At 38.7% G+C, this 26,432-nt stretch overlaps 2 protein-coding genes across 3 annotated transcripts; one reads left to right on the forward strand and one right to left on the reverse strand.

The window, feature by feature from the left end:
• Positions 1-43: 43 nt before the first annotated feature.
• Positions 44-1,545, forward strand: LOC100749203. Of its 2 annotated transcripts, XM_033320463.1 has the most exons (3): positions 44-128; positions 447-537; positions 633-1,545. In XM_033320463.1, the coding sequence occupies exons 2-3, from the start codon at positions 449-451 to the stop codon at positions 1,243-1,245; spliced, it is 702 nt and encodes a 233-aa protein (XP_033176354.1). In that variant the 5' UTR covers positions 44-128; positions 447-448; the 3' UTR covers positions 1,246-1,545. The 2 variants fall into 2 exon arrangements, with proteins under 2 accessions (XP_033176354.1, XP_003489150.1); XM_003489102.4 differs by lacking the exon at positions 44-128 and having other exon boundaries at positions 410-537.
• LOC100749321 lies at positions 1,237-25,879 on the reverse strand. Its single transcript, XM_012384939.3, has 22 exons — positions 25,732-25,879; positions 22,706-22,795; positions 22,225-22,629; positions 20,827-21,033; positions 19,852-20,079; positions 18,931-19,403; positions 17,195-18,489; positions 15,960-16,219; positions 15,770-15,865; positions 15,019-15,183; positions 14,220-14,576; positions 13,757-13,940; positions 9,831-13,396; positions 6,390-9,698; positions 4,586-4,783; positions 3,979-4,257; positions 3,816-3,905; positions 3,568-3,724; positions 2,731-3,061; positions 2,160-2,285; positions 1,891-2,059; positions 1,237-1,607 (listed from the first exon to the last, which is right to left on the reverse strand). Exons 1-22 carry the CDS (start codon positions 25,846-25,848, stop codon positions 1,578-1,580), a joined length of 12,132 nt encoding a protein of 4,043 aa, XP_012240362.1. The 5' UTR covers positions 25,849-25,879; the 3' UTR covers positions 1,237-1,577.
• Between the last annotated feature and the right edge of the window lie 553 nt (positions 25,880-26,432).

The following is a 26,432-nucleotide window of genomic DNA, read 5'->3' on the forward strand; positions in this document are numbered from 1 at the left end:
GTAACATTTTCACAGGTTGGCTACCCTGTTACTCAATAATTGTGACGTCTCCAATGTAATCGTATTTGGAGGTTACTTTTTCCTTTTTTATCTACTTTTCTAACGAAAACAAAGAGCACTATTAATTGGTAATGATATTATAAAAGTCCAGAATTTTTTGAAGCATTAGCGTAATCTGTTTAGGAGTCATACTACCACTTTTATCGTTCGTATAGTAGTACACTTTACACAGTTCGATCAGTTTCGCTCGTCAGTATACTTTTCGCATTTAATGACATTTTAAACAGCTAAATGGTATCACGTACTGTTTAAACGGAAGTTTGTATTTTATCATTGAAGATATACATATTATCTGTATGTAGTGTAAATAGCTCTAACCTAACACTCCATAACAATGCTCTATTTATGAATTTTTTTTTCGTACGTTCGTGTGTGTAAACAAACAGATATGGAAAAATTAACACATTTATGGAACGTGAATCAATTTATTACAAAATTAAATTGTTCGCAAAGTAGGAATTTGCAAACGTTTTACATGTAAGTTGTATTTTATTTATTTGAATATTTATATATATTTTTGAGTAAATAAAAAATTGATTACATACTAAATAATTAATATTATTGTATATTAGAGAAAGATGTAGGCAGTATACGCGTGGAATACAACCATCGTCTCAAAATTTTGGTCCTTCTGTGATGTGCCCATATTGTGGATCACTTTGGAATACTATAGATCATAGCATTAGATTATCACCAGGTAAACCACTTTCTAAATCCATAAAAAAAATTGTACACTCTATGAATAATGGTAAGAAAAGAATACCTGAAGTTCAAAGAAGTTTGGCAGAAAAATGTTTAAAAAATAAAATGAACAAATTGGTACTTAAATGCTCAGTTTGTTCAAAAAGTACAAGAATATCTTTTAATAAACCACAAAGGGAAAAAGTACAAAAAATTAGGACAGAAAGTATTGAAAGATCAAAAAAACGGAAGAAGAAGAGGACCAAGGATAGGACAGCTGGCTTAAATGTTTCTGGAATTTCAAATTTGAATGAGAAAAATGTTCAAACCGAGGAATTGAAAGAAACCAACATAAAAAAAGTTAGGAGCACTGCAAATTTTATTACACCAACTCAACAGAAAATAAAAATGATTAATATAGATCGATTAAAAAACATAATAAATCAAGGTGCAACACCTCCAAAAAGGAAGAGTTTACATAGTTTCTTAACAGAGCTTTGTTGAAAATTAGTTTATTGTTAAAGTGTTTTATAAAATTTTCTATTAACAGAAATTCACGTTTATTACATAAAAAACATCTGTAACCCTTTTATACATAAACCAAAAAAAGAAGATAGCGAGAAGAATAAAAAAATTGATATTTTAGTTTTCAAGTTCTATACTAAAAGACTGATTACTTTTATACATTAAATACTAAACAATTTTCAATCTTTGTTTACTTTAATCGTCAATAATTGTTCTCTACATCACTGTCCATATGATAAAATAAATACACTATACATGATGTATTAGAAGCGGAACTCACGTAATGTCCTTCATTAATTATTACCCATTTATCACTCCAGCGGAATCTCCTTCCGTACAACCTATAAAACGTCCATACATTAGATGTCACGAATAAAATCCTCCCAATGGTACGAAAAATTACTATTCATTTCAAGATAAAAATAAACAGAATGTACGAGGATAAAACCAAATTCTAATCCACAATTGCAGATCTCTATTTTTTAGCAACGTGCAGGCGCGTGCGCGTCACCACGTCGCACTTTTCGGTTGCGAAAGTCATGCGTGAAGGTCTACTTTCGTGCATTTCTTGTTAATTCGGTCAGTGTGTCGGGGCAGGAGTACAGGAGAGGAGTTGTTAGTCACCTGAATGCACGCCTCGAGATAATCCCGCTCGGACATTTCCTGGTCCTTCGCAGGGGGAACTTTTCCCCGACGGCGCAGCTCTTGCTTGGCATCGTTCAAGTCAAAGATCGCCACGGGATCCAGCTTGCCCTTCAGTACCAGGCCCGCCAAGTACTCAATGTAGTGCTGCCTGCGGGGAAAAGTACCCAGAATTTAGTCGTGCAATGCACGATGCCTTTTCATTTACCTCGATCAAGTCCCTCTTGTAATGTTCCGGATCACGACCGTACCAATTCGGGGGCAATTTGATCCCCGCACGTTTCACGCAAGTCTCGAGATCGTCTACGTTTAACAAGGGAAGCGGTTCCAGTTGGGTCTCCCGGATCTTTCGAACTAGGTATTCGATATAGTGGATCCTAAATATTTGAATATTTCGTTATGATAAAAGGACACTATTTTTTTAACATTTACATTACTTTTTATGGACCAGTGTTGGCTCAAAGCTTAAATAAATAAACACTTTTATTATATGTTTTCTACTTCTTTAAATAGATTTGTTTTTCTTTTTGTTTAATATAGTAACTAGTAAGTATTAGAAAGGAGAACGATAACAACGAAGGCCTCAAAAGCATTATTTTTTATTTTACTCGCAAGTTATATCGTTTTTTCTTCCTTTTTTAATTTATTTTATTCTTAGTCATTTTTATTCTTTTTAGCCCTCTAATATGATAATTTGTACGAGCTTTTTTTCGTATAATTGCAACGGTACCTTGGTTTCATCGAGAAAGGTATTCAATTATAAAAGTGGTGGTCGTAATAACGGCGAATGCATGCAGAGTTACGGGGGAACAAACAAATTACCTGCACAAGCCAGCGTGTCCCACAACGACATCTGAATTGCATACCGCATCTACAACACCGGTGGGAGTTTCTTTCTGCAATTGCACTTTGCACTTGCGTTCGCCAGCCGGACCCTCTGTGTCGTACTCGATTCCATTATCTCTTAACAGCTGTTGCAACTGCATGGGCTCCTTATCTCGAAGATAGAACAGACAGTTTCGTGGATGGTGTGCGTGAAGGCCCAGTTTCGCGCAATACTGACTGACCGAGCATTTTGCTCCCATCATGAATGCCTTTCCGCAACCGCAGCAGAATTCGTACTTGCACTGGCTACATGTAAAATGCATACAACCTACGAAAAAGTATCATTTTCAGTATTTATCGTTAACATTAATCAGAAATTAGTATTTCAATTAAGAAATATCTTTTATCCAGAATTAATTGCCTACTCGACTGATAAAGATATTTGAAATACATAGAGAAGTTACACGAACATGAAATCCTGCATCGGTTAATTTAGGTAAGAGTTATTTAAATTTATTTCTGGATTATAATAGACTGCGAATATATAAAATATCCAAAGTATGTAGAGTATTCGTCACAATTTTCAGTAGGTGAATTAAATCTATATTTAGCTTCTATTTCTTCTTATTCCTTTAAAAATGTCCGCAGTCTAATGATAGCAATGTATTTCAATATTTCAGGGAAAATTCATTTAGCAATTGTTTGAATACTTTGTACTCAATTGAATGCGTCGCCTATGAAAGCTCTATTCTTTGTTTAAAGTTAGCAGCATTTTAAGAAAAATTCATTGCAATTCAAGTAATTAAGGCTTGAGAGCTAGTTGAAATACTTTACCTCCCCTAGACAAGGAGTAGCGAAATTTGCATTTAGGACAATCTATCCCATTATCCGCGAGGTGCTTGGCTAAGCCAGCGGCTTGATTATCCGGGTCATTCTCGTCTTTCCAAGCAGCAAATTGCTCGCACGTAATTCCTTCGTGCTGTTTCTCCCACTGAAAGTGAAACCACCGTCAGAGAGGATGTTTGTCCGCGCTTGCGTAACTTCCATTTAATTTTCGCGTAATTATCAACGTCAGCACGTACCGGTCTTCGACACAGTGCACACGTGACTGATCGACAATCGGGACATATTAATCTCTTTTGATCCGGATCCGCGTAAAATCCGCTTGAACACTGAAAACAACACACATGACGTTTCTCCAATCGTCGACTAAAGAGGATTGTACGGTTTATATAGAAGAAACACCTGAATGCACCACTTAAAGTTTGGATCTTGCATTAATGTTCTGTCTCTCAGCTTTCTTTGGAAGAGTTCATGAATCGGAGGATCTAGAAGTGTTTTCAATTGTATGTCCAGGTTACTGAAATATTCTAACACCTCGTCTTCGTTGGCGTCTTTTAGGTTTGGCTCCTTACAAAATGGACAAACTGCGTCCGTGATATTTCTGTCGCTGATTTGGATGGTGAAGTAGTTCTTCGCGCACTCGTTGCAGCAACGGTGCACGCATTTCAGCATGGACACTATCTGGGATTAAAAATGTGTTTTAATTCAATTAAAATTCAATTATACTGCGAATATTCATGGATATTTCAATTTCTGTCTACATTATCAAAGAACTAGAATTCAAACAAGGGTTTCATTTGAATATTCTAATCTTTTCAATGTTATAAATAGTACTTAGCATATTTTGTATACTCTTACGTGTTACAGTCTCTCTGTATTCCATATATTTTTGTAGGCTTCAATCTTTTATACATGCATGAACATTCGCAGTCTACTCATGATCAGTTCAAATAAAAGATAAGTTTTGTATTCTAAGATGAAATAATGGGTATTGTATTGTTTCAAGTACCTGACTCATCGCAAAGCGACCTGTACAAAGTTCGCATTCTTGTTGCAAGAAAGCCAATGCCGATTCTACGCTGGAACACTCTTTAGCCGCATGAAGAGCCTCGACGTCTCCAAATTTCAAGGCCAGCAAACTAGCGGCCACTTCCGCCTCATCGTAGTTCGACGCTTTTCCTTCCGCTAAGAGACGTCGAGCAATTCTCTGTAAGTGCAGAGGAAATTCTCACAACATTTACTTTACAGAGAATCATTTCATGGATAATCATGTCATCGACACGATTTCAGTGACACCGAATCGTGACCACGATATTTAGTCATCGACATATTTAGATTACCGGCAATCATTTCACCGACAATGTTTTCTTCGTCACCGAGCTTCGTCGACGATATTTACATTTGTGTCGTCGATTTCTACCGAGTACAAGAATTAGTCGACAACTATCAATCGGTGAATCGTTGATTGACAAGTGTTTTATGTTGTGTTGGATAGGAGCGAGTGGTAGAATCGGTCACGTTACTCGCTCGCACAAACAGGTCTAGACCAAACCAATACCAATTCGTGGCAGGGGGCGAGGAGAATCCGATTTTTGGTCAAAACATATTTTTTTAAATCTGCTCCAATGTGCTCTGGACTAGATTTCTTCAAGCGAGATACAATACCAGAAAACAAGTTTGTACTTTGCCAGAGTTCATTGTGAACAGTTTGTCGAATTTTGTGTCGATTATCGATGTTGTCAGTCAAAGTTGTTCCTGATAAAGTTTAGTGTTGACAAAGTTTGGTGTCGGCGAAAACAGTGTCGGTCAATTTTGTGTACATCAAACAATACGGACCTGATATGATAATTACACGTATATCACATCCATTTAATGTGAAAATACGATTAAAAATAATACCGAAATTATGAGATAAATTATGGAATTTTTGAGACTTAGGGTAAAGATTGACGCACAGAATAGTATACAAGGACAATGGGCATGCAAAAATACGATAAAAAGATACTACACCAACGTCTAGAAACGAGCTCTGCATATTTTTAAGGTAACGTCGTCCAGTCCGTGAATAAAATATTAATATCGTGTTTATTTGTCACGGACAAACTACTGAAAGTGACATTATGGAACATTAATACGTAAATGAACGATCGTAAAGAATACAGAATGACGAACACGGAATACACAATGACCGTAAACAATTAAAAAATTGCTCAATGCTTGTGTTCTTTGAAGCACGTTAAGAGATGTTGTTTTATTCCCTGGAACGAAACGATCGTGCCGGAAGAGAGCGTGTTATTCGCGTGCGTTTAAATTACTATAAAATCCCCGAAAGCATCCGACAAATTGGATGATGGAAAAGTCGTGTTCCACGATATTAAATTAAACTCTCGGTGTGCTTTCTTCGCGGAGTGCATACAAACCTCGAGTACGTTTTCGCGTGTACACCACTGTTCTGTTACTTTTTAATTTAAACACACAGCGGAGCAACGCGAAACAAAGCGACATGCTATACAACAGCAATATTAGTCACGGGGAGAAACAAGAGGAGTACTTACCTCGGGCAAACAGAGAAAGAGCCAACTGTACGCTAGTTGGGTGGAAAAAAGAGTGTGCTTAAAAGATACAGTCAAAACAGGGTTAAAATTTTAACGGGAGTCTGTCGGGTATTTTTTCTCTCTTTTTTTCGTGCGATTTTTTTTTAAGTCTCATCCGCTGTTTCAACACTTTTGATCGAGCTGTTTGTAGACATTGGTCTGTCAGCGGCAAGTACTGACAAAGTCGACAATTGATTCTGACAACTGACGTCTACTGACCTCCCTCTCCGTTTTGGGAGATCCCCCTGTCTTCAAGTTGCCGCTTCTACTTTCCACGTATTCCCGTTCCGTATTTTCTTCGCCCTCGAACCGACGGATACAACTGGCCACCAAGGAGAATCGTTTCTTCGATGTTCCTCCCTGATCTACCCCTCTATCACAGCCTGTGCTCGCTCTACGACTCGCTTTCACTCGCTTGTCGCTCGTACGTCTCGCTTTCGTTACCTCAGTCTTAGGATCTGTCTTATTCTGCCCGTTTTTACCAGAGTTATCGTTCATCTCAAGTTTCCCCTTTAGTTTACCAGGCTTATCCTTAATTGCGTCTTTGCTGTTCTTTAGTGGTATTAACTGTTCTTTTGGTTTTTTAATGGAATGAGTTTTAGAAGTGGTATTTTTTAATGTCTCTTTGGTATTGTTGTGTGAATTTGTCATTTGCTTTCGTTGGTCCTTTACGTCAGTGTTATCAGCTCTCAGAGTTTCGTCCTCCTCAGACGAAATATAGTTTAGTTCTTTATTATCTGTTTGTTCCACTTCTTCTATTCCTTCTTCTTCTTCTTCTTCTTCGAAAGAAGAGTCTTTCACGTTCACGCGAGTTTCACTGGAATTAGAATCTTCTTGGCTGTCATTATCAGTTATGTATTCATTTTCAGAATCTTCGAATTCAGAGTCGGATATTTTTGCTTTTATCGCGTTGATTGTTTCCTGTAGCATGATTTCAGCATCGGTTAACTCCTCGATGCTGTCCGACGTGCGATCGGAAAGCTGCTTCCCCGTTTCTGATATTTCAGATTCCGTTGCGCTCTCGAAGTCGGAAGTGGAAGAGTCATTATCAGAAACTTCCTCCAGCTCGTATTCTTCGCTGGAAGTGGTATCATTTAAATCCAATTTCTTAGATATCGTTTGATCTTCGTTGGACCCAGTCACGTCTATTTCCTTGTCATTTTTCTCCGATGCCATCGCTGACTTCGTTTTTTCGCTCCTTTCGCAAGTCTTCGCCCGAGTGATTGCAGTTTTTACCATTAGCGTCTTTTTGTCATTTAAATTTCCGACTTTATCCGGCTCAATTTTTCGCTCTGCTCTGATCTTCGAAGCGCTTTCGGACGAACTACTTTTCCTTGCTGTTTGTTGGGTAATCGATGGTTTCGCCGAGGTGCTAGTTAACTCGTCACCGGATGCCGCTTTCAGAGATTGCTGAGAACTTTTTGGAGTCTCTTGCACTTGTGGAAGTCGACGTCTCGCTGTGAATACGGGAATCCTCGAAAGGAAAGAATGTTTTAACGTGCCGTTCCCTTTCGAAGATTTTTTAACCGTCATTCCACTATTTTTATCGTTAGTCTGTGCATTCATAATTGATTTTTTAATTTGTTCACAACCTTTGGACAACGTACTCAAGATTGTCGACTTCCTTTCCGGAATCACTTTCTTCTCCGTCGATTTGGAACCTTTTGAAACTTGCTTCTGTCTAGTATTAGCTGCTGATTTTGTTTTATTTATCAAACTGTTCGATGGAACGATCTTTATGACTTTTGCGATTGTTTTTCCTGGACTTCTCCTTTGGTTCGACAAAGTCGATTTTCGAGTTATTTCAGCCGCGGCATCTTTCGCCTTTGCAATCGTTGCGCCTCTCGGGCTAACTTTTCCAAAATTCCTTCTCGGTATGCCGGTAGATTTTTTAACGACTTTCACGGGAGACCTCCTTCTGCCGACCTTTTTGGCAGGAGATTTGGATCTCTCCTTGACTGCAACTCTCGAGGTAACCGTCTTATCAACTTCATTTGCATCTACTTCATTATTTTCAACGTCTACCGCGCTTTCTCCCGAAATCGTCACGATCTTGCGTGCTTCGGTCGCGCTTTCTGTTTGCAATTTCGCCGTCTCAATCGGTTTTACTTCGTTCTCTGATGGACTTTCTAGAACCTTTATTGGCGCACAATCGTTCACCGCTAACATGGGAGATTCCATGATTTTAATCTCTATAGTTTCAGGTACTCCTGGAGGAACATCGTTAATATTATCGACGATCGAACACTCAGTCTCTGGATTTTTATTATTGGAATTAACGCTTAATTCGAATTTTAATATATTTACAGAATCTTTAATAAATAATGCAGCATCTGCTTTCTTATCTTCTTGCCTTTCATTCCCTTCGATTTCACTCGAGCTTGGAGGATATAAATGGGACGCGTTATTGTTCGAATCCTTCGTGATACTTTCATCGTTGCAGGGAATCGAACTGGAAAATTCGTTAACGTTTCCAAGCACGTTAGGAACGATGTAAGTTTCGAGATTCGTATCGGTCAGATTTAGCTCGACAACTTGACTTTCTTCGTTCGAGTTCGATGCATTATACGACATATCGTTATTAGGAACAACGAGGTTCTTAGGAATGTTGTTAGTATCCGTAGAATTTAGCTTGTTAACGGCAGATTCGGTGTCCAAAGAATGCGAGGTCAACGAGGAACCGGAAATACGAGGGTCACTCGAGATAGTTACTATTGCCGGTTCGATATTCGCTATTGCTTCGCAAGCTGTATTTGCCTCGACCTTGTTCGAAATAGAGCCAGAAAATATTTCTTGGCCATTCTTTTCTATTTTTGACTCGTTGTTCGCATCGATTGTTTCCATCGATTTGTTTGAATTATTTCGTTCCACGATCGTCGAAGAATCTTTTTTTATCTCTATCAAAGAGTCTTTTGTTATATCGTTATTTTTTGTAGGAGATACCGATAGAGGGTGATCGTCTTTGACAGGTTTTAAATGAATATTAATTTGTTCGTGAGTTTCTTTAGAGTCGACAGACTTACTTGCTGAAGTTATTGGCGAAGTATCGATTTTGTCGTTGCTCTGGGGAATGTGACATGCGACAGAGATAGACTGCTCTACTTTTTCAGACACATGCAAAACTGCTTTCGAAGTTTCGTGTACGATTGTTGTTGGTTTGTTAGGAATTTCTTGAACCTTGGATTCTTGGGTTGATTTAGGAGTATTAGTGTATGGCCATTTGGGAACATCGCGTGGAATAGCTTCGAAATCCTTCGAAATTTCGTGGATACCAACGTTAAAATTTTGAGAAATCTCGTCAACAGTTTTTAAATCTTTCGACATTTCCTCAATGGAAACGTTGGAGTCATTAGAAATTTCCTTTGAACTAGATTTAGAATCTTCTGAAAATTCATGGTTAGCGATTTTGGGATCTGAAGATGCTTCTTCGATAACAGCTTTCGAAGCTTTTTGGCTAAGTGTTTTGGAGTTATTGGATATTTCCTTTGAATTAGATTTAGAATCTTCTGAAACTTCATGGTTAGCAATGTTGGGATCTGAGAATGCTTTCTCAACAACTGTTTTCAAATCTTTCGAAGCTTTTTGGCTAAATATTTTGGAGTCATTAGGAATTTCCTTTGAATTAGATTTAGAATTTTCTGAAACTTCATGGTTAGCAATGTTGGGATCTGAGGATGCTTTCTCAATAACTGTTTTCAAATCTTTCGAAGCTTTTTGGCTAAGTATTTTGGAATTATTGGATATTTCCTTTGAACTAGATTTGGAATCTTCTGAAATTTCATGGTTAGCAACTTTGGGATCTGAAAATGCTCCTTCAATAACAGCTTTCGTATCTTTCGAAGCTTTTTGGGTAAGTATCTTGGAATCAGTAGATATTTCATGTGAACTAAGTTTAGAATCTTCTAAAACTTCATGGACAATAATATTAGAACTTGAAGAAGTTTCGTCAACAATTTTCAGGTCTTTCGAAGATTCTTGAATAAGAATTTTGGATTCGATAGATGTTTCATCTGAACTAGATTTAGGATTTTTTGGAACTTCGTGAATGGTAATTTTGGAATCATTAGACATTTTTTTCGAACTAGCTTTAGGATCTTCTGAAGCTTCATGGATAATAAGTTTGGAGTCTGAAGAAGCTACGTGAAGATCAGTTTTCGAATCCGAAGAAGCTTCCTGAATAAGAATTTTGGGATCATTAGATACTTCATTTGAAGTAGATATAAAACTCTTTAAAACTTCAAAGATTATAGATGCAGGATTTTTCGGAGTATTAGGTATAATGTTTTTAGAATTTTCAAAAATTTCTTCAGTAAAGGTTCTATTTTCCGATACATCATGTGTGACGATACCAGAATCCATCGAAATTTCAGAGGATTTAGGATCACTAGGAATTTCATCGATCTTGGAATCTTTGGAAGTTACAACACTCTTAGGATCTGCAGAAATTTCCTGAGCTATTTTAGAATCTTTTAAAGAATCTCCAATAGCAACTCCACTTTCCTTAGAAAATTCATCTCGAGCAATTTTCGAATCTTCCAAAATTCTACACTCAGAATTTCTAACAAGATTATCCTCAGAAATTTTCTGCGATTCAATTTTAGAATTTTCGGAAACTTTGTAATCTACAGAATTATTTTCAAAGTTAACTAACTGAGAAGATGCTGCTACCTGGGTCACGACCGAATTAGTATGATTATTATCATGCGATATACGATCAGACATAACATCCTCAGATCTTCTATTGTCAGTCATCAAACTGCCATCAATTAATTTCACGCGGTTATCATCGCTAGGTCGAGTCTCGATGATAGACGTTTGCATGTCGGATGATTCACACGTTCCCGAGTCACATGCGACCGAGGATGATATCTTGTCCGATAATGATTGTGCGCCAATGGTCCCGTTGTGTTTCATCGAGCTATCGCTTATGAGTGATTCGCTGTTCAAAGATGCATTGTTAAGTCGAGGATCTTTGATGCCGGTCACGGAAGAGTTGCCAGCTTCCTTTGACGATGATCGTTCATGAATAGGTGGATCGTTCCATGTATGGATTTCCGGATTCGCGTCCGGATGATAACGATGAGATGAATCGACTTCTACCGAAGATACCTTTGATCTATCACTGGTGATTTCGTGTACTGGACCTGATAACTGGACCTGATAATTAGGTACCTTGTCTAGCTTTTCATCGTTGTTAATATTATTCGCGGCTTCTGGCGAACTTACTTTAGTTATCGTTGTTTCAGGTTTCTCTCCACTCTGCAACAGTGTTATCGTGTCTCCTGGGACCCGATTCCCGTTAAATTTCACCTCCATTGTCGCTCCTCCTGCGCTAGTATGCGAAATATTATCGCTTTTTTCGTTTTTACGTACCGTTTCGAGATCATGTAGCTTTTCGATGTCAGTCGCGGTCGTTTCGGTTGTTACAGTTTCGACTACATCCGATACAAGCTCCTCTGCATTTTCGACGCTTCCCAGAGGTACATTTTCATTCTTGCCAAACCCAGTTTCGCTGGAAGCTTGAAAAGACGTGGAATTCTGATCTTCTGTTACAACTTCGATAACGTTCGCTCGATCGGTCTCGTTGCTCGATTTCTTCGACGACAGCATTTGCATTGCCGATATGAAAGGGCCCAGTAATTGCTCTGGCAGCGATTTCACGGCAGATAACAGTGCCTCCACGGTGGCTACTTGCGTCTCGTTGCCTTCTGGACGAGCTTCCGGCGAGACGTTTTCAGAACTTTGATCTGTCGAGCCATTCTCAGCCGTAATTATCGGTGATTGCGCTTGTTCGATAACGTTGCCCGATTCTACTTTCGTATCTTCCTTTATAGGCCTTAATTTATCCAATGGTCCCGTCGTTTCTTTACTCGTTACGTCGATATTCTCTGAAATCCCCGCGTCTCCGTTTTCGCCGGAATTTTTAAAACTCTTAATTAATTCTGTAGAAGTTGTTGCCTTTTGAAGGGACTCTTCGCCTTGTTTCAACATTTGGTTTATTAAGTCGGCTCGTTCGATTCCAGTTTGCGAAGAACCTCGAGCCGATTCGGACGTCTTCGATACACTTTCGGGTAAACCGTGATCCGATACGTTAGATCGCAAAGGGACATTCTCCACTGAAGGAGAGCCTTTATCTACTTGCACAGCTCTTTGATGAGGATCAGAAGGCTTTTGGGATGGCGATTCGTTTTTCTCCGAACGCGACGAAGAAGCTTTATCTATTCCTTGGCTGCTTTGACCGGCGTCTGAAATCTTTTGAGACGTCGTTTCGCTTTCTTTTACGCGTGAACCACCTTCCTCGCCCTTTACCTCAGCTACTTTCAAACTCATCTCCACCGTTTGCTTTACATTCTTTTTCGACCTGGTTACATCGCTCGTTTTGGCTTCTGCTTTATACAATGATTCTTCTACTATACTGGAAGACGAGACACTAACTTCTTCATCTACGCTTCTACCTTCTTTTGTATCAGGAACTGAGATCTCTTTTATCTTTTGTTCACTCGGATTCTCCTTTAACAAATTTTCTGATTGATTAGGGATGTCTTTCTCAATTAAATTTATCGAAATACTGATGTTTGGGTCGTTGTCCTTAGGTACAGCAGCTGGATCAATATCCTCAGGTAATGTGGGTTTAGTTACATCGATATTTTCTTTTTGCAACTCGTCCGATCGAATTTTTTCATTTTCTTTCGTATGTGAAATTTTTTCTATCGTTAATTTTTTTTCAACGTTGATCTGATTCTGGTTTAATAAATTTTCTGATAGATTCTGAACTTGTTCTTTAATCACCTTTATAGTGGAATTGTTATTTTGGTCTTGTTTTTCAGTTATAATGGACGTATCAGTCTGATTAATTCTTATTAATTTAGTATCGTCTTGATTGGTTCGTTTTGGTTCCTCGTTCTCCACTGTTTTAAGAGTGCTGGCTACATCGAGGTCTTGTACGGCCCTTGGGACCAGATTTTTATCGATTAGAACGATTCGATCGTCAGTGTTAACTTGATACAGATTATCAGGCTTATTACCGAACGTATTCAGGGGGTCTTTGTCATGTTGCCAGTTATCGGTCAGTTGTCTGAGGGCTGCCAGTTGCTTTTGAAAGTCGGCCTGCAACGCGACGAAATTTTCTACGATTGGTGACATTACCTGCTTCCTGGCTTCAGCGTCCGACACGTTGGTAACCTGTTCGGAACCTCCCGTTCCACCACCGACCGCACCTGCTGTATCTGAAATTATTTCAACTCGATCATCGTGAATGAAAAGTTAAGAATGAAACTATCGCTTTGGTAAAACGAATATTTATCAAATATAAAGATTTATATAATGAAAAGTTCGAGGATATATTTCTATGATACTAGGTAAAATAATCAAAGGATTCCTATTATGCACGATTTCATTATACCAATCAAACAAATAATATGATAAGGATTAATTTTAAGAGGATTATTTAAGAAATTTAAAATTACTTTTTAATTATGAAGTAGTACAATACATCTGCGATTTTATTATACAGGCTATACTTAAAAATTATTCAATCTGTTTTTTATTCGATATGATCAGATAATTGATACGTAATATTTACTGACCTTCCCGCGGTGCAGCCTCATCGTTTTCCACCCCAACCGGAGGACCCCAGATTCTCATCAAGAACGGCTTGAGCTGATTCTTTTGCAGCTCGAACAAAGCCGCGTCCTCGGCACCAGAATTATTTTCCAATGATTTCACCACTTCCGCCATTGCGAAGTTGCCTTTCTTCATAATTTCCTCGCACTGTCAAATTTCCGTTTCATTTTTCTCATAATAAAGTTCAACATAGCATTCGAAGATTAAAGAATCTGTTTCAAAAAGACGGTACTACTTTCCTTAATTTCACTAAATCAACAAAATTCAACTAACGTGCTGCAAGTTCATAGTCAACTAATATTCATATTAATACGAACTTCTTTCGCTTCTGATAATTACAGACACAATTTAAATATTGGAGCCGTCTCTTTGTTGCCGTCCTTCAATTCGAAAGATTCTAACGAAAAATACGTCTAAAATTCTTACTTTTAGCTGTCTACGTTGAACAGCCATGGCGACAGCGTTCCAAACGTCTCCCTTTGTAGCTCTCAAGGCCTCTTTCGCCTCGATGGCGGAAAGCACCCCGATATTGTTTTCCTTCAGTTCTTTTCCCTGAGTAGTAACTAAAACTTGTACAGTTTCCACCAAATGGGGCCACTGCGTCTTCAGCCAGTCGATCGGGCTACTTGCACCCTGTGACAAGGCCACCTGAACATCATCCGTGGAATAACCGTGCTTCTCGGCTTCCCTTAGAAGCTCCACGATCTCCAAACCTTGTCGTGTCAACGTTGAAATTCCCTGTGAGCTTGGGCCAGCTTCGAAGAATCTTGGTTGGCTCGATTCCTGAAACACGAAGAATAATTCGATTGACGATAATTAAAATAGACTTACGAAGGGTGCACACGTCAAAAACAGTTGTAGGAAGGTCTCATCGTCGTAAGATGCACTTTCTGCAGAGTAACAACGAGAAATGAACAATCTTACAGGCTTAAGACTATATTAAGGCTAGTCTAGAACAATCTATAGCACGTAACAAAAATTTGTTGTTTATTAGATTAATGGTCACACAGTCGTAGAGAAATTTGAATGGAGAGAATATTTTCTTAGAAGTTCCGGTTGGAATGATAGGTAGAAGTTGCGCTGTAAAAGGTTGTAAATTGTAATTCCTGCCTACGTTCACACCGAGGCTACGAAACTGGCACAATCGAAATCGTGTGTTAAATTGTATTGGAGATTAGATCGGATTAGAAACCAATAGCTCTCGAGGGATAGCTGTCAAGTTTACCCTGGAACGGTAATAAAGGTGGGTGGAGTCGATGGAATTTCTTCGTGTACGATCTCTGCTGGGACCGCTGATCAACTGCTGAAGATACTGCTCCTGAATCGTTCGCGGATACAGATCTGGACTATTGGCGAATCTAGTTTGTTCCTGAAACAGACGCTCGGCATCCTTTTTATTAATTGTAAGTCGTTTTATGAGCTTGCTAGGTCTTTGGATGAATGTACTTTAAATGCTTTGCGTTAACGCTAAAATTACCATGTTTGTAAAAATGACGAGGTTTTCTCGAGTTCTATTGTTTTTGCAGTTATTAAAAGATATGTAATTGTCTTTGAAAAAATTACGGCTGACTTTTATTCAAGTTGCTATTTATTTTTAATTATGGCCATCCATATTATGAGACAGGAATCGATCATTGTAAAGTTTGAGTTACATTTGATAGTTTACAAAAAATATTTCAAACGAAAGTTCATTGGTATCAATTCAAGAACTCATTTTGGGAATATTTTTCAGTTAATTCTAATAATCTACTTCTAACATTTAAGAATATATTATTGGTAGTTCCAGTGTCAAAAATCGAAGTGCGCATTTGTCATCTTCCAAAATGATCAATCAAACATCTTTCCCAATGAGCTTGATAACTTTTAAAAGCCAAAGATAAAACTATTGTAACTCGTTTTAAATAATCTTAAATATTTGAACTACTTTTGTTTCGATAGAAGAACTTGAATATCTACATATTAATCTTTCGTATTACCTCCGCGTCGCTGTCTTCATAATATAATAATCCCTTTGAGGTGGATGCAGCTCTTACGAATCCAGCGCTACTTCTTGCTGGAGGATAGTCGTACGTCTGAAAAGTATATTTCATATCCCGTTCGTGCTTCTTTTACCTTTTACCAATGACCCATTTTGCGATAAAAAAAAGATGTCCTATTTTCCCTTACTTGAGTGGAAATGTTCTGAGGAGGAGGAGAGGTTCCAGTGGAAACTGAATGGCTTTTTGGAATTTTCTCGAGCATTGATCGTTTCATTGACTCTTCCTCATTTATTTTCGAAGAAACGATATTGCTTGGAGCATCGGTGCTCTTGGTCGTCACTGATATATCGTTTGCTATCAATGTAGGCTCGTTTCTTATCACTGACGAGGATTCAACGATTGATTTCTCTGGAACTATCGCAGGAGAATCTTCGTGCGTCGCGGAATCTGTAAATTTAAGTAATCAGGTCATGTTCTAGATGTTAATTTGCTAATACCGTGGGTAACGTTGCGGATGTTTATGCAAATTCATATTTTCATAGATAAAAATTCAAATCCACGCAAATATTTGTTTCGTTCATCAAAGATTCTTTTGGATATTTTACACATTTGTATATAACCGTATCGTAGGTATTCTATGCTTTCTTGCATTTCCATTTTTGTATAAATACATAAGCATCCGTAGTCTCTTTTTTACGAATATTTGGAATCTTAGACTTGAATTAATGAAAAACGTCATTCTGATGCAAACTGTTACCTTCGTGAAATTATTACGTATAAATTCTCACAGTACAAGGAACGGGGCATTAGAATCATCGAAAATACAAACAGGCAGGATATACATATTATTTTTGTTACTTTCTAAGGATTTGTATATTTAAAAAGAAAAAAAATTTGTTTACAAATATAAAAAATGAAACATTTACTTTCTGTTAATGATATTCAACTTCAAGACCAGTGAATGTTAAGATCTTCAGGACTTACAATGAGAAATAATTCGACAACGAATTCCGGGTGGAAAGAACATCAGCCAAATGCACGCTCATGCTTGAAACTAGCTCCTCTTGAATGAATAATAATTGCGTCAGACATGATCTTAAAAAAAAAAGAAGAGAAATGAAAATGAACGAGAGAGTGGCTTCATTTCAAATACGACTATGCATTTGGTATCCACTGATCGTGTAGGAAACACTTTTCATGTCTCTTTATTATTCATCCAAGGATATACATCGACAAAAGACAATCGTATCTTTTATTCAGCTGTTTCTTTAATTTTTGTAAAAAAAAAAGGAGGTAGGACAAACAGAGTGCATGGACCGAGGGAAAAAAGGAGAAACACTCAAGAAGAGAACAGGTACAATAATTCTAATCACTGATTCGACTTGGTACCAAACGAAAAGCTGATTTTACGCCTTGCTCTACCTTTGTTCTTTGTGGAACCACTATCCCCGCTCTCTTCGCTGTTTGAAATCTTTAACAGGCTGGTCCTCTTTTCCAGATCAGGACTAGGGTTGCTAATGTTGCTGGACGTAGTCGCTAATTCATTTTTAGGAATCTCACTCAAACCACTTTGAACATCTTCTTGATTTTCTTCGCTACTTGGTGGCAACGCGCTGCTCCTCGTTTTGCAACAAACTACGCAGACACGATCCTTTAAATCGTTTATGAAAGTACAATGCTCGCATGCCCATTCTTCGTTAGGAATTTCCATCGTGGTACTCGTTTCCTCTTTCAGTTTCACATTTTTCGGCGACTTGTTACGTTGATCCACACTCGTTGATCCATGCTTCTCTTCTTTGCCTACCGATGGTGATCTTTCTAAATGTTTACTTCTTTCATTTTCCATCTTCTTTACTAAAGCTTCTTCCCTTCTTTTCTCTTCTTCAATAAATCGTCTAACTTCTCGATTTTCTGTCTCGATATATCGCCGAGCTTCTTCTTGATTCTTATTCACAGATCGTGTCACGTCTCGATCCTCATTTTCACGTATCTTCCTAGAAACCGATTCACGAGATGGAGTTTTTCTAATGCTCTGACTATCAGAATCATGAGGCGACATTCTTCTAACAGAAATTCTCTCTGCTTCTTCCATTTCTTTTCTCAACGAAGACTCTCTTCTTGAGACACTTTCTCTATCACGCGAAGCTTCACGACTTCGTAGATTCTTCGTAGCACGTGGTACATCATCTTCATCCCTAATGGATCGTGAATTATCAATTCTTTCTACTTCTTGGATTCTTCTAGAGGCTTCTCTGGAAGGAGTTCTTCTGGTAATTTGTGTGTCACTGTCTATAGAGGACCTTCGAGAATCTCTACGAGAGGCTCTTTCGAGATCGTCCAAACTTACTTCTCTTCTCACAGAGGAAGCTCTTCTTGGAATCATCTCGTCGTCCCTTCGTCGAGGAACCAACTCTGATTTGTCGAAGTGATCGTCAGAGGAACTGGTTACTCTAGAGCGTGTTTGTAGTGTGGACCTTCTGTCTGAAGAGTCATCGTCGGTGCTTTGTCTACGACGGTAGCTGCCGTTTTGAACGCGATCTAATCGCGAATCCAGCTTGGAGAGCCTGCGTTCGTCTTGGTCATATCGTCGTCGTGAATTTAAAGTGTTCTTTTGAAATTCGTCATGGTTCTTTGGTGATGTTGGATATCGTTTGATAGAGTGACTCTCGGACCACTGATCTTCTGTACTGGTCATTCTTTCTTCTGACATTAGCCGTCTGTAAAATATCGAATTATTATATTTAAAATATTCCAGAATCTTTTTCGTAGAATCTGCGACATTTAGATTGTGGATATTTAGACAATTTCATATTTTTCTGGAGATATCTAAAGAGATGGAATCTGGATTTCTTTTTCTATGATACGGTTTTACACGAGCCATTAAACTTATAAAATAATTTAATGAACATTTCAATTTTAATAAATTTCCATCTCTATATTTTACAATTGACAAAACTTTCGTTTGTATTTCGATTGTAATTAACTCGATTAAATAAAAAACAAATTTTGTTTTAAATATATTGAAATGATAATTTTACATATTTTTGCATATCACGTATACTGCGTGCATTTTTCCACCTTTGAATTTTCCACAAACCCATAAACATCCGCAGTCTACTAATACGAATTTCAAATTATTAATCAAATTTCTAACTTACTCGCGACGATTTCTATTTAACAAATTTCTAGACCCATCATCTTCATGGTAGCTTCTTTGCCTTGTACTCCTAGACACACTTCCACGTCTGGTGCCCCTAGAACTTTTAGAGAGCCTGTCGTCGAAATCTGATTCACCAGAGTCTTCAGAACTAGCGTCAGACGGTGATCCCTGCGATCTTCTCGATCGTGATCTGCTAGCTAATGATTTCCTAGATTTCAGACTTGGCGATGGCGAGACTGCTCTCGATCTTCTGCTGGATTTCACGCTCCTTGCTGGGCTATGTGATCTTGATATAGAACCCGGATAGTGTGGTGGAAGCATTTGTGACGGAGGGAATCCCATGGGATAACCCCACATTGTTGGGTGATTTAGACTCATCGTGGAACCACCCATGGTCATGTCCCATGGTGGATTCGGTGGGTACCACATTATTGGAATACCTCCAGGACCTAGATGCGCCATTGATTGAGCCTACAATAAAATTCAATGGTAATTTTAATTTAATATGAAACGATAAATGTTTAATCTTACTGATTAATTTTGCATTATTAACTCCAGAATATAAATATTTATAATTCTTACGGCCGATAAAGCTCTTGCTTTTTCCTAATAACGCGTTCGATCATCGTTTATTAGAGCTATTGTATTATAAAAATACAAATTTGAAAGATATTGGAATTTTTTTTTTATAATTTTATTAGATCTTAATTTGTTTCCAATAGATTTAATACAAATATCTTTATACATTTATTTCGATACATGACATATATATCTTTTTATTTAAAAATAAATCTGCATTTGCATACGATCAATTCAAAAAACAAATTCATACAAAAATTTCTTTGTATAGTTTCAAAATAGAGACCACGTCAGCTAATGGGACGACATTCATTTGTGATGTTTAGTTTAATAAAATTACCTGATGCATTCCTGGACTCCACATGTGTGGCGACGATAAATCGCAAACACTGGCCGATTGCATCATAGATCTAGGCGGCGGCGGCGGTGGTACCGGAGGCATAAGTTTCGGGCTGCCTACGCTCAGTGGCCTTGTATTCAATGTATCTCTCGAAATATCGGAGGGAGGATGCCTCCTTCTGTTAGCATCCTGCGCTCTCATTGCTTCCTGATATTTCCTGTACCTTTCCTGAATATTCGTACGTGTGTTAAACAATTCACGTTTCTACCTTTACCAGCCATTTTACACGTTTGTTAAATACACATCTCGTATTACTATTTAATACGGAGGCACACTATCAAAAAGCACTTAACAGATCAAGTACTGTATAATGCGTAAATGTTTCAAATATTAATTAGTTATTTTATAATACTCGATGAATAGTAGAAGCCTACTGAATTACCGAATAATGTTGCGGTGCACGTAATAGTAAATGGTATTCGATGAATAATAGGTTGCATTCATTAAACGTCAAGCACTACTATTGAATAATAGGGGAACGTGTAAAATGTTCATTAAAGTTTTCTATTAGATTGGTGCATATGAAATGTTGTTCCTATGAAATTCGAATTTGACCAATAAATACGACTTGTTAAATTTTGTTCTACCGTTAATTATTAATCACATCGACTGTTTCACTTGGAAAGATCAATGACATCCCCTATTCCACCAAAGATCTTTTAATATACAAATCGTTTTAAAAGAAGCTGTAAGGCTACAGTATTCTAAGAATTTTTAAATTCTAGAACCGATAACTTTTATATGTAAACCTGGAATAATGAAACAAGTTGATCATTGAAAAGTATATTGTGTCGAATTGCATACTGTAATTGCTTGAATTAAGTATATGTGTATAAAAATCTATTATTTGAACAAATAACATATTATACGCACCAATTTAATGTTACGACAAGAATAGTTGACGAAATAGTTTACCTGCAGCGTAGACATTTTGTCAGTCCCTGATCCTGATCCTGTTCCATCGTTGGTGATAGTATTTACAGACTGCATGGATTTCGACACTGTTTTCGTGTCAAGGGTGGCTGACAGTGGCCTGGTGGTGTTTGGAAGAACTCGCTTCAAGCTGTCGACTCTTTCGATCAAGGAGAGATTCGTAGATCCCTGGTTTTGCGTCGATTTAGCCTAAGCGCGAAACCTGAACTTTATTACATGGCCATCGTTTGGAAACGTTGTCGTTTTTTCCATCATGATTGTTGAAAACGTTTTCTGTGTTTCTTTTTTTCGTGGATAGACGACGATGGAAAAAGGTATTCGAAAGAAGAAGAAGATGGCGGGTGTTCGCGGTTGAAGGCAGCAGCGCTAAAATTAAATTGCGGCGACGTGCGAGGCTAAATCGATGATAAACAAAGCGTTAGTAGAAAAGAAAATAAATTAAATGATGTCCTCGACGAATCGAGAATGCTTGCAACTTAAATAACGTGAACGTAATAAATTAGACTTCGAATAAATCGATTCTTAATTCTACGTTAGCGACAAAGAAATGGCGATGATCAGTGTCATTGCTGTAAGCTGAAAATAACTATCTAATCTGTGTAACAACGTGTATTTTTAGTGAATAAAATATATGCATATAATAAAACGATGTTTTAGTAACGGTACGGGAAATACGAAACGGTGTATGACGGTTAAATCGAATCACCGTGTTCACCGTGCTCTGCCATATTCACCGTCGTGCCAGTCGCTCGAAGACAAAAGCACGAGCATACAAAATTTGCATAGTGCTTCCGTAAATTGTGTCAGCACGTATCTTTTCCCGCCGTTACGTTATTATCGACAGAGTTGAAAGAGTGAACAGGTATCAGTGAATACGGCAGTAGTATTTTTGCGGTAACGTGGTGTATTAAGAAGAAACAACGTCGATATACAATAATAAAGATCTCTATAAAATCTGTCGATGTATCTGTGGAACAATTCTTAGATGACTATTTAAAGCTCGATGTGACTGACGATGTTCGATTAACAATCTTCACGGTGCCTCGGTGTGACGTGTTCTCTCGCAGAAATCAGCGAAACTGGCGCCGCTCGAAGCGTGGTACAGCTAACAACGAGTAAGAAGCAACATCTAATCAACAAAACAACATTCATCGATAAACGACTCGAGGTCACAGGAGACAAAGTTGCAATTGCTCTTTGTGTTACAAGATTCGTGATCTTCGCAACTTGGTTTCCGTTGATCCCGATACAACCCACTAACAATCGTCCGAATAGATTCTGGATCTGAAGCTCAAAGGTACCTAGTATCGACAAGACGTCGTCAGCCTGAAAGAAAATTCGCGGAAAGGGATGAAAGCTTCAGGCCAGGTTGCATCCTACCTGAGCGCTCTTGCGATTTCTTCTTGGCGGTGGGATTGGCGGCGGAGACGATACATTTTCTCCTTTTGGCGGTAGAGGTGGTCGCGTTTTCGTCGCTAGATCGGTCAAGATTCTTCTTCGTACGTGGTTTTTTCTTTTTGGGTGCTTGTGGTTCATGTCATCGCAGGCTTCGCAATAATTCCCATTGCAAATATCGCAACGGGCGAAAACGTTCTCGGTGCCACATAGGGCGCACTTGTACGTCATGCCCGGTGTCGAGGACTTCTGTGCTTGCGGTCGGGTCGGAAATTCGATGATCTCGTAGTCTGGGTCACCACAGTCTCCGGAGAGCGATGGCGGTGGGACTTTCGGTGGGGTCGGTGGTTGGCGTTGCTGCTTCTGCTCCGCATCCTTCTGCTGTTGCGCCTTTTAAGGATGAAAAATTACGTATTTAAGATTGATTGAAAGAAAAAGAAGAGATATTGACGGGAGAGTTACGCACCAGTACCCAGTGGGGCATGGACCTTGCCATGCGCAACCGGGTCGATGGGTTCGAGATGGCCATCGGGCGCCATTTTTCAGCTCCCGGGTTCTGTAAAACAGATATTTAATAATTATTGGAGGAACCTCGAAGAATTTCCACTTGAATTCTAATATAATGTTTATTAGAATTATCTATATCTTAGGAAGTATATACATTTTTACGTTAGCGGTTATGAGAGAAGTTCCCCTAATCGCAGTTGTTATTACGCTTCTCCAATGATTTTTATCCTTGTCAGATGAAAATACATTAACTTTCCGTTGAAGTTTTGAGGCGCACGTGTAATGATATATGTATAAAGCTCAATCTAATTGACAGTTATCATTTATTCAATTACTTAACGTTATATATTACTTAAAAGTAAAATTAGTGGAAATTTGTATAACATATGGATTGGTCCAGGACACCGTAGAAGTAGTTAAGAGTAGAAAAAATGAAATTGATAAATGCAATCGCTTGCACAATGAATCTCTTTAATTGTTTGTATAGGTGCGATGCATTTTTGCAGTCTCGAATTGGGATGACAAGCTGGCAGCATCGAGTAACTCGTGTTCAGCTGCCAAGCTGTACGTGAATTCATGTCATCGCACCTTGGACTAGGTGTCTGAGTAGAGTGACTTCGCTAGACAAGATTTTTCGAGTGGATCCTCGAGAAAGCGTGACGTCACACGGTTGATTCTTCGCCGGAAGAGGCCAAAATCGAATCTATTTTTACGAGGAAAAATCGTGTTCCGCGTCTCGAAATAAAATCGAGCCACGCGACGCTATATCTCTTCGCGTTGACTTGTATACCTAAAATACATAAATATCGCACCGTGATCCTCTCAAATTCATTCAACCTTTCCTCGATATTTAATCCAGACCTTTTGGAATTTATTTTAATTATTTGCATTTACATTTTTCGTTTTTACAACCGTTTACACGGCAAACATATTTCGTTTGTTAATGAATTTATGGATTAAAGAAAGAGGGTTTTTATGGTTCATCAATTTATGGTTTCGTAATTTCGAATTGTATTAAAAACATCGAGGTTTACGTTTAGCTTCACACTCTTTTATGCTTTTTACGCAAGAGATATATTTTATTCGTTTGTGAATGGAAGGAAAAGTATTGCTTTCTTATTTTCGAATTGCATTACAAATTCTTAAAGAATAACAATTTTTTTTTTATTAAAGAAGAGTAATTTCGCGGTTCCAGCCTTCGCGGCGGCATGAGTTCCACATGCATGAATTAGTCCCTCGAATTAGAGCCCTATATCTTTAGAACGTTTACCCCTTCTGTTCTTCTCGACTGTCCACACTCTTTTGTTCTACTACGAGAGCAACAAAGCACCTAATTCCCAAGAATTGTAAATTTAGATTCTGCCACGATCATCATAAGAATATTCTGTCTCAGACAAAAGTAGAGATAAAAATTTTGACAAACATGTGAATTTCATCCGACATGTTAGTTAATTTTAAGGTGAGAATTGCCTCGATAAAAAGCGAACGTGCTACACGAAACTCTATTTCCCGACAAAATTGCAAAAGTCTACAAGAGTTGGTCACGTTCCAACTTCTAGCTTCTCCCTACCCACTCGAGTTTCTTCTCCAAACATTTTTCTAACTACGTAATAATATCCCTTCGCGAGCCTTATTATCTTCCATCTAACGAGCAAGCATCAGTTTCGATTTTGTAGTGAAATATTCATCGTGATCGTCATCCATCACTTCGAGAAATTTCAAGACCAATTATAGGAAGAATCGTACGGAAAGAAACTGATTATTCCACACTGACACGTGTCACAAATCACGCAGACCCCGGAAACCAGCCATAAGTACATAAAACTGCGTCTCCAAGTCCGATCCAACTAAATTAGAACGCTATATATATCCATTCCTCTTGGTGGTTTCACACGAAGCGGAATATTCAGATGCTTTCGCCGCGATAGTGTCACCGAGCTGCACGCCTGTAAAAGCGTAGCTAGCATCGCGTGTCTTCATAAACAATCCGCTTTTCAATCCCCGGTTTCTGGTCTGCACCGGAAGAAAAAACGTGGAACTGCACGTGAAACCCACGGAAACACGGACACGAGCGTATATCCTCTCGTGTCTTCCGCGGTACATACACACGAAGATTCGCATCGATTGTGCGTCTTACGATGCACTTCCGTTTCACCTCGCGAAAGTAAAACCGGTGAAATTCGCTGGTTTATTCTCATCGATTCTGTTTGCCTCTCATCGCGCTGCTTCGTCTCTCGATCGCTTTAGGTTTACATCCTTTTGGAACGATTGAGAAAATTTAAGTTTGCTCGATTATCTGTGCTGTATTTTTGTGTTCTAACATTCTTACATCACGTTACTATGCAAGTTCGACGATGGAAGGCCTAATGCTTTCCACAAACTCCTATCTTCTCAAGCTTCTTTAAAACAATTACGGAAATGTAACATGACATAAATCTCTTCGATTGTTGCCATAGGTGTAACGAATTTTCGTATTTTCGCATTCTTACATCGTCACTACTTTATGCAACCTGGATGCCGCTATTTTATGCGAGGGGGAGACCTAAAACTCCCTAGAGTTTCATTGAAATAATTACAAAAACGTAACGATGAATCTTTTCCATTGTCCGCATCGGTACAGTGCGTTCTTGCTCCATCGCATCAACACTTTTCCACACAGTTTGAACAAGATAAAGCTTATAGCTCTCTATATAAAGTTTTTATTTCCTCAAAAATACATTCTTCCGCGAGAGAAAGAGAGAGAGAGAGAGAGAGAGAGAGAGAGAGAATTTGGGAGAATTTCAAGGCGTCGACGAAGAAAAGAGTAGAATAGGGTAAGATGGTGGAAGTTGTACGCGGTGGAGCGTTTCCAGATTGATGCACCGTGTTATCGGCGAGCACGTAGAAAACAAAGGACGCACTGTGGGCCCGGGATCAGGGAACGTCACGCACGGGCACCGATACGCGGCAGATAATGGCACTCGTGAAAGGAAGATCGACACTCACATTCATGTGGGACCTCGCGGAGGCGATTTCTCCGGTTTTCCTCGGGAACTGGTCGTCACGGTACTGGCTGCTTCCGACCGTTCGGCACTGCTCGTCGTCTACAAGAAGCTGTTGCATCGCCACCAGCCGAAATCTATTTCCGTAACGTTGGCTCGCTGGACCGATGCCACCGTTTTACCGAAGTCTCCCCGTTCGCGTAAATATATCGCGACGCCGCGCGCGTTTAGAAGCGTTAGAGCTGGCACTCGCTCGACAAAACCCAATGGTGTCTTTGTACGTTCTTTAGAGACACGCTATATAGAGGGATCTGAGCTTTTTTGCGCGACTGCGAGTTCCATCGGGAATCGTGATGGGAAAATTGGGACAATTCGTGTGGGACGTTCGTCGGAGATTTTGTAGGGTGGAATGGAGGAAATATACACACGAGGATAACTAATGGTGCAACTGGGAAAAGGGTAATACTATGGGACAATATGAGTCGAACATGTGGAGTAAGAATTTTTTGTACGAGGCCTTGTTTGTGGAAAACTTGGTTTTAGATATCTGTTTGACACATTGTTATCGATTATCTAATGCAATGTGAAGATAAATAAAAGATATAAAGATATATGATATAAAATACAAAAAGGAATATTAATCTGCGATGAGACCAATTAAGAGATATAGTTATGTAAATGTTCGCTTAGAGAAGACAAGTCTGA

Source organism: Bombus impatiens, unplaced genomic scaffold (assembly GCF_000188095.3).
Source record: "Bombus impatiens unplaced genomic scaffold, BIMP_2.2 scf_0317, whole genome shotgun sequence".
NCBI classification, from domain to species: Eukaryota; Metazoa; Arthropoda; class Insecta; order Hymenoptera; family Apidae; genus Bombus; species Bombus impatiens.

Coding starts and splice junctions, on each gene's coding strand:
- LOC100749203 (XM_033320463.1), top strand. CDS start 449: ATGGAAAAATTAACACATTTATGGAACGTGAATCAATTTATTACAAAA. Junction 538..632: donor AATTTGCAAACGTTTTACAT/GTAAGTTGTATT, acceptor ATTGTATATTAG/AGAAAGATGTAGGCAGTATA.
- LOC100749321 (XM_012384939.3), bottom strand. CDS start 25,848: ATGCAACAGCTTCTTGTAGACGACGAGCAGTGCCGAACGGTCGGAAGC. Junction 2,286..2,730: donor GGACACGCTGGCTTGTGCAG/GTAATTTGTTTG, acceptor TCAAATATTTAG/GATCCACTATATCGAATACC. Junction 1,608..1,890: donor ATCTCGAGGCGTGCATTCAG/GTGACTAACAAC, acceptor GACGTTTTATAG/GTTGTACGGAAGGAGATTCC.